The sequence below is a fragment of the Theropithecus gelada genome, chromosome 12 (assembly GCF_003255815.1).
Source record: "Theropithecus gelada isolate Dixy chromosome 12, Tgel_1.0, whole genome shotgun sequence".
In the NCBI taxonomy this organism is placed as follows: Eukaryota; Metazoa; Chordata; class Mammalia; order Primates; family Cercopithecidae; genus Theropithecus; species Theropithecus gelada.
Genome location: NC_037680.1, coordinates 41,764,176 through 41,776,906, shown reverse-complemented (window position 1 = coordinate 41,776,906; position 12,731 = coordinate 41,764,176). Strand labels below are relative to the sequence as shown.

Genomic DNA, 12,731 nt, shown 5'->3' with positions numbered 1-12,731 from the left:
TGGATAATATGCTTCAAATATCTTTCTAAACCAGAAATTGGCAAAATGGGATACTCAGAGAATAAGGAAACTAACCTTGCCTCTTTCCAGTAAACAAGCTATTACCCAAAAGTGCCTAAATTTCATGCTTTTCTGAAGAATTACTACATAATAGGAAAAAGTAATTCTCTGTCGTCCCTGTGTATATGTGCATCTGTGTTTAACTGTAAACAATTATGCATCTTGGATCCCATTTTATATACCACGCTTCCAATATATAAGGCATTATAGATCATGAATCTGGAGAGTGAGTGATGGAATATTTTGTTCCAAAGTATAAAAGAATGCTCCAGGAATGGCACGACTATTGCTTCTTCCAAAGAGCCAACTACACTTTTATGTTAGTGTTGTTTTACAGTTTTATTGGCAGAAGGAGAGGAAACTGTATCTAAGTGACAAAATAATTAACATTTCTTTTTTTTTTTTTTGTTTGTTTTTTTTTTTTGAGACGGAGTCTCGCTCTGTCGCCCAGGCTGGGGTGGTGCAGTGGCCGGATCTCGGCTCACTGCAAGCTACACCTCCCGGGTTCACGCCATTCTCCTGCCTCAGCGTCCCAAGTAGCTGGGACTACAGGCGCCCGCCATCTTGCCCGGCTAGTTTTTTGTATTTTTTAGTAGTGACGAGGTTTCACCGGGTTAGCCAAGGTCGTCTCTATCTCCTGACCTCGTGATCCGCCCGTCTCGGCCTCCCAAAGTGCTGGGATTACAGGTTTGAGCCACCGCGCCCGGCCTTAACATTTCTTAAAAATGAATAAATTGGGTTAGGCAATTTGATTAGCACATTTGTGCATAAAACTGTGATTTCAACATTACGAAATGAAAGTCCATTAATGGATCCCAAGAATGATGTTACATTTATTGCTATTGTCACATGATAGGGAGGTCTCTTCATTTTAAAAACACCCTAGGAGCAAGAGTTTCTGATTCTTTTCCTATACAGGAGTTTGTGGATCATGGCAAACTTAAATAATATTCTTCATGAGAAAGTTTTCCAGCAGGTCTGACTAAAACAGAGGGGAGAGAAAGCACAGAGGAGCCAAGAAGATGAAGAAGATGGACTCTAAATCTATTTTTAGAATGAGCATACAATCTGTAAGTCTTTCATTATCACTATTATTATTATTTGGTACACAAAAAACGTTATATCCTTTTCTTTCAGTCTAGGAGTTTTAAGGATAAATATAAACAGACTCTTCAAAGAAATTATATTCTAAATGCAAAATACTTTTGGTCAATTGCTAAATAAAGCAATGCCATTTTCCCTAAAATGAAGCAGATAAAAATTATACCCATGCTGCTAGCAACTGAAACATAGACATTCCTAATCATTTACATTATTATCACATTCAAACATCCTTTGGGAAGTTTGCACATGAATAAGGGATTGCTTTAATTTGCAGATTACCCTTCAGAAAAACATAACACTAAATAAAAAACTGTCAAGAAAGTACAGTAACTGGGCTATATATTTTTTTAAAGGCAGAGGATAAAAAACATTTTTGCAAGTTTTCAAAGAGCACCTACATTTCTCCTTTAGGCTCTTAATATGTTCAAAACTCTGTAACATTAAATGGAAATTAAATAACCCAAAAAGGCATGCACTTTTACTTTTCATTGAATATAATTTCTGTTAAAATCTATGTAAGAAAATTAGCAGCTAAATCATTTTTTTTAAGTTAGGGTTGTCAGACTTGCCTGACCATGCTTTATATGACTCAGCATAATAGCAGCTGTGCATGTTTTTATTTTACTGCCAATGGAAGGGCAAGGAACGTAGCTGAGTAACATGCAGGCCAGTCAAAAGTCATTTAGAAACTGATTATATTTATAGATGTACAACTTGCTTGGGTAACCTGGGTAAAAGTGGTGGCACGAGCCTCTGGCTGGTTAAAAAACACCAGAGCTGCATTCTTGATGGCTCCAGCTTGATTTTACTCCTGTGAGAAGTAAGAATGGTAAGCGGTGAAGGTCACCATATCGCACTACTAAAGTTCACTTCGAAAAATAGTCATTCAAGCATGGCTTCCACATTATTAAACACTCTAAAAGAAAAAAACAATCATTCAAAATCACAAAAGGAATTACATTAATATAATCAAAATAACATTAAAATTAAAGCATACGTGATTATAACATGATTTTAAATGAGAGAGAATCTACAGAAAACTACTGAAGAATCACACACATTTAGCAAAGACATTGCAGAGGACTTACTGTGAACACCCAAAAAAACCTCTGAGTCTACTCAGTCTGCCTTATAAAAAAATTCATTTAGACATTCCAGAAAAAAATGCCTCATTTTTTCTTTAATTAAAAAATTAATTTAGAAAGGATTGGCAATACGTCTCATGATGTTTCCTACTACTCTGTGATATTTAACAATGTAATCCTGTCCCCCAGATAGAAAAATGACCGGACAAAAATGACTAGAAGGCAGACAAGAAATGCTATTTCAAAGGGGAGTGTCTGAAATTCTTCAATAACTGTTTTAATTCTCTAGTTTTTTAGTGTAGAGCTACCAGGTAAAATTCTGAAAGATCAAAACCTACACATAATCTCTTTCATGGCTATCATCCTAATCATTTATTATTTTATAAATTTATGTCTAGAAAGTTTGATATAAAGCCAGAATTTAAAACCCCTCCAAATAACGTTAACACTGAAGTAACAGTCTGTATTCTGGGAAGGTATTGGAAGGACTCCACAACTCAAGCAATAAAATAATCCTGTCTGCTTCCACCTGGCAGATCAGGTCTCTTCCTCCAATTCTGAAATACTGAATTCACAAATATTATTTTAGAGTATTTAATTCAGAGCTAAGTTAATTAGAAAACAAATAAAAAAGCTTAATGATAACAAGAGAAACAAGAGATTTCCCTACTCTAAAGCCCACATCACTAGACTTCCCTCTTATTTCAAACATAATGGCTTAAGTTAAGGCAAAATACGTGCTCTTTTGGAAAACCCAGGGCTCTAAAATCTCTTAAAGCTAAGAAGACTGGATGTCAAGTTAAACATTCCTCAGAAGATCCTCAAACTTAGCTAAAAGATTAAACTAGCCAATGGCTTCAACGTTTGATACTGCATAATTCATTCTTAGTTTATATGACAGCCTAAAACTAAACATGTGTGAAAATAAAAGTTGATTTTTTCTAACTATTAGGGAGATATTCACCATTAGGCATAATTTCAAAATAATTTTACATTAAAATTCGAATGATCCAATTATATTTTATAAATGCCGACTTCAGCTTCTATAATAGCAGTATACTGTATTAGAAATTGGGCCACTCCACCCTTCTAGCATAACCCAACTATTATAACAATACTTGTTCAAAATTTTGTTAACAAGATTTTAAGATATTATTCAACTTTCAAACAATAATCTAGTTAGTAAAAGTTTAAGTTCAACTAATTAAAGTAATTCTTTGCCCCAGGATAGAAGGTTTTATTACTTTTCCCTTGAATCTCATCAGTTATTTTTCGTGAAACTAATAGCTATGTCCCTGTTATTTATACCTTCCTACATTCAAACATTGTCTGAATTTCCCATTAAACATCTACCTCTACCTAATCACTAACAGCAATACTACCGAACTTACAAACAAGAAAAAGCAGAAAATAGCATACTCTTCAGTAATTTTATCAAATAAATACAGAAACACTGTCTGAAATATCTAGTTCTTTTTTTTTTTTTTTTTTTTTTTTTTTGAGGCAGAGTCTCATCCTGTCACCCAGGCTGGAGTGCAATGGCATAATTTCGGCTCACTGCAACTCTGCCTCCTGAGTTCAAGCGATTCTCCTGCCTCAGCCTCCTGAGTAGCTGGGCTTACAGGTGCATGCCACCACACCTGGCTAATTTTTTGAATCTTTAGTAGAGACAGAGTTTCACCATGTTGGCCTCACTGGTCTCGAACACCTGACCTCGTGATCCACCCACCTTTGTTCTTTTTTTTATAATTATATTTTTCCTCATAATTTTAGCTGATTGTTAATTATCATGACCATGTTGTGCTACCTAAATTTTACCTTTCAGTGCCCAAACTCTCCTATGTCATCATTCTTTCTTTCCCAACATCAGGAGTAGAAACTTTTATCTTCCTTGCCAAACAATTCGTATGAGGGAGGAACAAATCTTTGTTTTTCCTTGTTATTTTTGTTTGTTAGTGCAAGCTTTAATCACTGGAAATCTTGTCTTCATTTTTGCATAAGCAATTAAATATTAAGGTTTTAAATTCCTCTCTTTACCTCCAACTCTGTACTTGTTGAGCTACAGGTTAATAACAAACAAAACAAAAAATATATTCTGTTGCTCATACCTTTCTTGTAAATCAAAGAATACATTAAGGTACCAGGACTTACTGAGTTGGTAAATTCAGAATTTTACATTCTATAATGTATGAAAGATTTTTGTTTCTTTAAATGGCAAACACTGAGCTCAGTAGGGTTAAGTATGTTTTTAATGTGATTCCTCATCAATACCTTCTCTTCAAAAAAAATGACTGACTTCGGGAAAGATAAACTGTATATAAATATCAAGCCAAGATCCTAATTAGATCTTCCTTGAGTAAATATGTCTGTGCAAACTAAATACAATACTATTTTATGAAGCATTTCATAAGAACTAAGAACATAACAAGATGAGAATTGTAACTACCCTCTCATCAGGTATTTTTCCAGTACATACAAAAACTACTGTTGTGGCCAAATTATAAGGAAGAAAGTGGAGAAATGGAGGCATTTTCAGAAATTTAAAATTATTTTTAAATACTGAAAAATTCATATCAAGAATACTATCAAGAATTCAAAATGTGAGTATTTGAAATATGAGTCAGCATATTGTTTATCTAGCTCTGTTTTAATCTATCACTAATTTATTTATTACCAATTTTGCCATGGAAAATGTATTGCTAGACAGATATTTTCTATTTTCTTAACAGGAAGGAAACATACAATTTAAAAATACCTGATAATTTTAAACAACCGAAATATATAACACCAAAATATCTCCTTATTTAAACATTTTTACCTCTTTGCTTTCCTCCATATCTGACTCGCTGCTGAATTCTTCAGTATTTAAATTTTCAAAATCAGATTCTCCAACAGCAATTGGTACTGTCACAGTGAGGCTAGGGTTGTTTATAAATGACATGTAATCACTTTCATCCACGACATATTTTTCTACACTGCTGCCTATGCCACTAGTAGTTCCATTTCCGTCTTTGAGATAATTGAGGTCTTTGCCTATTTCTATGGTGGTATGGTTGGAAATACAGCTGTCTTTTTTATTATTTAGATCTTCAAGAGGTTTAATTTCATCTAAAGCTTTCTGTTTCCTAACAAAGGCTTTCTGAATAAATTCACGTATTTTTCTTTTAACAAAATCGATTCCTTTCTGCATCCTTCCCACAGCAATCTGGAGATTATTCATTTCGTTATCATCATCAGTGGCAGCCAGATTGTCAGAACTGAAGGAACTCAAAAGCAAGGCCAAGAAGAGGTTCAGAACCTGAAACACAGTAGGAAAACAGGTGATGAAAACATTCTTTTGCTTCAATTGCTTTCAACAATTAGTTTTCTAAAATTGTTCTTGACACCTTATTTTATTCTAATACGTATTTCTGCTAATTCATGATAAAAATTCTGCAAAAAAGTGAATGAAATAAAAAATACTTGGTCAACATAAAATAATACTATTATCACTATTTGCTTTTTAGTCATTGCAGAAAATAATGAAATCATTGCTAAATGAAACATTTATATTAAGCTCGGTTCCAAAAGATAAATATAAACAATTGTATAGTGAAAAAAAAAACCCTTTTATTTGGGATGCTGATACATTTTGGACATTTGTCCCCTCCCAAATCTCATGTGGAAGTGTAATCCCCAGCACTAGACGTGGAACCTGGTGGGAGGTGTTTGGATCACGGGGACAGATCCCTCATGCCTTGGTGCTGTGCGCATGTCAGTGAGTTCTCATGAGATGTTGTTATTTAAACGTTTGTAGTGCCTCCTCCCCACGCTCTCTCTTGCTTGTTCCTGCTTTCGTCATGTGAAATGCCTGCTCCAATTTGCCTTCTGACATGATTGAAAACTCTGTGAGACTTCACCAGAAGCCAAGCAGGGGCCAGTAACATGCTCCCTGCAGAACCATGAGCTAATTAAATCTTTTTTCTTTATAAATTACCCAGTCTCAGGTATTTATCTGTAGCAATGCAAGAATGGCCTAATACAGACGCTATTTTGACTATGTAATTTGGATTTCCTGAAACACTGATAATTTATTCCTAAAATCAACAATTATCCCAATATATTTAAATATGATTTTATTTTTGTGCCTTTGTACCATTTTCTGTACCTAGATAACTGGACAAATCAGACAAAAATGTATTTATTGCTGGATGAAAAGTCCCAATTTGTATTAAGACAATTATGGCTACTATAATTATACAATAGTAGGAACTACTATAAAATGGTTATTATACAATAATTATGATGTTATTGTTGAATTAAAGATTGTGGAGTTGAAGTATTGCCATGAATAAGGACAATAATCAGTCTGCAAATTGGGTCTTTAAAAATAGGCTTCACCAGTATGAATGAGTGAAAAGATTCGTGACATTAAACCCACTACTGTGGAAAAAAAAAAAAACAGGAGAACTTACGAAGAAATCAGACTTTCTCAGGGATACAAGACTGAGTCATATAATATTTTTTCTGGATTTTATTGATAATATCAATGAATCCCTGATATTTAGCATACAGAACATACAGAACAAAAGAAGGATATAGCAGTAAAGGGGGGCAAATGCACAAAGTAAATACAAGTTGCATATCCCTTATTTGAAATGCTCGGGACCAGAAGTGTTTTGGATTTTAAATTTTAAAATATTTGCGTGTACGTAATGACATATCTTGAGAATGAGACACGTGTAAACATAAAATTCATTTAAGTTTCATACACATCTTATACACATAGCCTGAAGGTAATTTTATATAATATTTTTAATAATTTTGTTCAGGAAACAACATTTTGACTGTGGTTTAACTGCGATTCATCACAAGAGGCCAGGTGTAGAATTTTCCTCTTGTAATATCATGTTGGTGCTCAAAAGCTTTGAACTTTGGAGCATTTTGGATTTCAAATTTTCCGATTAGGGATGCTCAACCTGTAGTATAAAAGTAGAATCTTACGAAACTTTTTAAGTAAAACTTCAATAAAAAGGATTCTACACTCTTGCTATATTCTCATTTTTCTATCAACTGTTTTTTTTTTAAAGCAGCCAATCTGCACATGGTGACACAGTGTTGAAACTGTGTTTATTAATACCCACTAGACACTAACTTTCATCAGCATGTTTATCTTAGTTCTACAGATTACTTGACATAGAGGAGCACATATTTTAGAATTCGAGTGCTATGTAAGAATCTATTTTCTGTTACCTACTAAGTAGCATAACCAATCTCAATCTCAGTATCCTCATCTATAAAATAAATGTAATCTTTTTTCTAGTGCCCAGCTTACAAGGTTGTTGTAAGGATTCAATGATAGAATTCATGTGGCATTCAGTGCAGTTCCTGGCACATAGTGAACCTTTGAGAAAGTTTAGCTGTTATCACTGTTACTATTATCCAACTTATCCTCCACAGCACTATCTTTCTATTTACTTTATTTTCCTAGAATATTTGTGTGAGTCAAGTTAATCTCTTTTTCTAGACTTCCTTTGTTACCGAAGGGTATGTGCATAACAACTGGCACAGGTGTTTGGTGTGATCCATGACAATTTAAGAAAACAGAGTTCAGCAAACTCACTCGGGGACAGAAATCCTGAATCCTGTTTCACAAATGTGCTAGCTCACTAAATGAAATCAACTCTTTCATGTGTCTCAAATTAGCCTCTTGGAATGGAAATGTTACCGTAATTACCATTTTGAATTCAAAACTGAAATCTATTACATATTTTAATTGTTTCTCCATCCTGATTCCCAACTCGTGAGAGGAAGCCAAAACCTTCACACCCCTCCTGTGTGCTATTATCTCACCTTCTCTTAGGGAGAGAGGTTTTATTTTCTACTTCTAGAACCATCAGTTTTCAGAAAGTCACATTCTCTTTCTGCAGCACCTATCTTCAACCTTTGAAGGGTCTCTCGCCATCGTGTCTGGAAACTAAGAATGGCTCATAAAAATCCTGGTCTGGGAAACAGTAGTTAGTGGTCCCAGCTCTGTCTTGTCTGTAGACTAGACTGGCAGTCACATGTACTGTGACTACCACTTCTATCTGGGTGGAGCCCCATCTGATAGTTCACGTGTGTTAAGATGAAGGTATGCCAGCTTGCCTTTGGGATACCGTTCCCCTTTTTCCAGTGAGAATAGGAAGGAAGAATTGTAGTAAGGAGTGAGTACATCAAGTTGATTCAGTCTTAAGCAAATGTTATATAAGCATATTTCCTTAATAGTGGTAAACATGATAGATATTACTACCTCAGCTACTCCAGAAACATATCTAGGTTATCACAAGATGAAGATATTGTTTTAACTGACAGTCAAAAAGAAAATTTTTCTCTCTTAAAAGAACAAAAATTAAATTTACACCAGTAGATGAAAATGATTCTTTTATAAATGATATCTTTTTATGCACATATCACAATCTAAATTAATACTGATTTCATCCATAAGTATAGATACTTGATATTTCCTGAAATTCTCTTTTCAACTTGAATTCTCTGTACAATTATACATTAGAGAGGTATGTTAATTTCAGTAAACTAATAGACAACATGTGGTAGGCTGAGTTTTATCCTCTTTTAAAACTACTCTGCATTCTCCTGCTACATACATTTCCAAAAAAATATCACTGGTTCATTGTCACTTTCTTGATAAAAAACCATCTGTAGCTTTGAATTGCCTAAAGGAAAATACATTTTATTATGCACAGTCAGCCTTTTCATAAATTAAATTCTACCCAATCTGGTCCCAAACTTTCTTTCTGAATTCCCCATTGCTGTCTGATCAATTATTGTTGTCATAAAGGATTATTTTCTCTGCCTTTTCTTTTCTTCTTCCAACATATATCAAATATACCTACAGAGAAAATGAAATCAAATCTATAACATAATTATATTATCTTTTCTTTGTTTCTGTTCTATGTAACCCTATGACACTTTCTGTTCTATGTGATCTTACACTTTTCTGAAAGCGAACATTTTAAAGTTGCTTGGGGATTATAGTAGCTTGAGCTCTTCTTAGTGACTAGCTTCTAATGAATACAATATTGGAGAAGTGGTGAAGGGTGACTTTCAAGAGTAGAATATAAAGAGGATTTTCTCCTTGCCTTCTCTCTTACATCACCTTCCCTGGAAGAAGCCACCTGCCATATCATAAGCATACTCAACAATCATATGGGAAAGGTCCTGTAGAGAAAAAATCAGACCTCAACTAATTGCCAAAAAGGAACTGAAACCTCCTTCCAATAACCATGAGATTGAGCCTTCTTAGAAGCTAATCCTCCAGCCCCAGTCAAGAAAACCGTAACCTCAGCTAACATCTTGACAGCAACTTTGTGATTGACCCTGAACCAGAACCACTCAGCTAACTTATTCCCAAAATCCTGACCCACAGAAACGGTGAAATAATCAGTGTTTATTGTTTTAAATCACTGTTTATAATTCTAGATTGTACACTGTTCATGTTTCTTGTTACTTTGAAAGTAGATCAGAATCATCAAAAGTAATGCTGCAGAGGCTGAAATCTGGTAATGAATAAAAATAAAATAATACTTTGCCTTTTTCCCTTCCCCTTTCTCTATCTTTGGGGACTTGAGGTTACTTTTATATGAAAGGAAATCATGTCTAAAGAGTATATGCTTTTTTTCCTGTTTTTTGCAACAAAGTCTCGTTCTTTCACCCAGGTTGGAATACGGTGGCACAATCTCGGCTCACTGCAAACTCTGCCTCTCAGGCTCAAGTAATTCTCGTGCCTCAGCTTCCCAAGTAGCTGGGATTACAGGTGTGCATCATCACACCTGGCTAATTTTTGTATTTCTAGTAGAGACGGGGTTTTGCCATGTTGGTCAGGCTGGTCTCGAACTCCTGTCCTCAAGTGAACTGCCCACTTCAGTCTCCCAAAGTGCTGGGATTACAGGCGTGAGCCACTGAGCCTGGCAACAGTATATACATTAAATTACTTGTTGTAGTAGTCATTTTTCTATTCCATTGGTTTGGGTTCTAATTAAGCAATTCAGTGTAATTACTTCATATTTAAAGCATAAGAGCCTGATACTTTTCAGAGTCTCCTGTCCTCTGTCCTCAGTCACCAGGTACCTTGTTTCCTTGTTTGGGATGATCTTTCTTCCTACCAAGCTAAATTTTACATCTCAGTTACATATATTTTAGGTCCAAACTCTTTGACAAAGACTTCCCTGATCAACCTTCCTATTGTAAAGCAAGGTTCCCATTTTGTAAACTTGGCATATGGCACTTTGTTTTCATATTTTTGAACACATATTAGTTACTTCCTATTTTTAATTCTATTTGAGTACATGCTATATCACTTTGTTATATTTATCTTCCAATGCCTTCTCATCTTCTCCATGCCTTCACGATTCAGGACACTGGTGTTGGGCATGGTTAATTTTTTTTTAATTATTATTATACTTTAAGTTCTGGGATACATGTGCAGAACATGCAGATTTGTTACATACGTACACACTTGCCATGGTGGTTTGCTGCACCCATCAACCCGTAATTTCCATTAGGTATTTCTCCTAATGCTCTCCCTCCCCTAGCCCCCCAACCCCCGACAGGTCTCAGTGTGTGATGTTCTCCTCCCTGTGTCCATGTGTTCTCATTGTTCAACTCCCACTTATGAGTGAGAACGTATGGTGTTTGGTTCTGTTCCTGTGTTAGTTTGCTGAGAATGATGGTTTTCAGCTTTATCCATGTCCCTGCAAAGGACGTGAACTCATTCTTTTTTATGGCTGCATAGTATTTCATGGTGTGTATGTGTCACATTTTGTTTATCCAGTCTATCATTGATGGGCATTTGGGTTGGTTCCAAATCTTTGCTATCATGAATAGTGCTGCAATAAGCATACATGTGCATGCATCTTTATAGTAGAATGATTTATAATCCTTAGGGTATATACCCAGTAATGGGATTCCTGGATCAAATGATATTTCTGGTTCTAGATCCTTGAGGAATTGCCACACTGTCTTCCACAATGGTTGAACTAATTTACACTCCCACCAACACTGTTAAAGTGTTCCTATTTCTCCACAATCTCCCCAGCATCTGTTGTTTCTTGACTTTTTAATGATCACCATTCTAACTGGCATGAGATGGTATCTCATTGTGGTTTTGATTTGCATTTCTCTAATGATCAGTGATGATGAGCTTTTTTTCATATTTTTTTGGCCACATAAATGTCTTCTTCTGAGAAGTGTCTGTTCATATCCATTGCCGACTTTTTGATGGGGTTGTTTTTTTCTTGTAAACTTAAGTTCCTTGTAGATTCTGGATATCAGATGAATAGATTGCAAAAATTTTCTCCCATTCTGTAGGTTGCCTATTCAGTCTGTTGATAGTTTCTTTTGCTATGCAGAAGCTCTTTAGTTTAATTAGATCCCATTTGTCAATTTTGGCTTTTGTTGCTATTGCTTTTGGTGTTTTAGTCATGAAGTCTTTGCCCATGCTTATGTCCTGAATGGTATTGCCTAGGTTTTCTTCTAGGTCTAACATTTAAACATTTAAGTCTTTAATCCATCTTGAGCTAATTTTTGTAACGCATGAAGACAAGATAAAAGAAAAAAGAATGAAAAGGAACAAAGTCTCCAAGAAATAAGGGACTATGTGAAAAGACCAAACCTAAGCTTGATTGGTGTACCTGAAAGTGATGGGGAGAATGGAACCAAGTTGGAATACACTCTTCAGGATATTATCCAGGAGAACTTCCCCAACCTAGCAAGACAGGCCAACATTCAAATTCAGGAAATACAGAGAACACCACAAAGATAATCCTTAAGAAAAGCAACCCCAAGACATGTAATTGTCAGATTCATCAAGGTTGAAATGAAGGAAAAAATGTTAAGGGCAGCCAGAGAGAAAAGTCAGGTTACCCACAAAGGGAAGCCCACCAGACTAGCAGTGGATCTAGGCAGAAACTCTACAAGCCAGAAGAGAGTTGGGGCCAATATTAAACATTCTTAAAGAAAATAATTTTCAACCCAGAATTTCACATCCAGCCAAACTAAGCTTCATAAATAAAGGAGAAATAAAATCATTTACAGACAAGCAAATGCTGAGAGAGTTTGCCACCACCAGGCCTGCCTTATAAGAGCTCTTGAAGGAAGCACTAACCATGGAAAGGAAAAACCAGGACCAGCCACTGCAAAAACATACCAAATTGTTAAGATCATCAACACTATAAAGAAACCACAGCAACTAATGAGCAAAATAACCAGCTAGCATCATAATGACTGGGTCAAATTCACACATTACAATATTAACCTTAAGTGTAAATGGGCTAAATGCCCCAATTAAAAGACACAGACTGGCAAATTGGATAAAGAGTCAAAACCCATAGATGTGCTTTAACCCATCTCACATGCAAAGACACACATAGGCGCAAAATAAAGGGATGGAGGAATATTTACCAAGCAAATGGAAAGTTAAAAAAAAAAAAAAAAAAAAAAAAG

General features: G+C 35.2%; 1 protein-coding gene across 3 annotated transcripts in view; it reads right to left on the bottom strand.

Annotated features, from left to right (window-relative positions):
* SCN2A (sodium voltage-gated channel alpha subunit 2) overlaps positions 1-12,731 on the bottom strand; it is a 164,915-nt gene that overhangs the window by 35,067 nt on the left and 117,117 nt on the right. For all 3 annotated transcript variants that reach the window (XM_025404934.1, XM_025404933.1, XM_025404932.1), the window contains exon 17: positions 5,068-5,547. In XM_025404934.1, the coding sequence (XP_025260719.1) occupies positions 5,068-5,547 (480 nt within the window). The remainder of the gene's footprint in view (positions 1-5,067; positions 5,548-12,731) is intronic.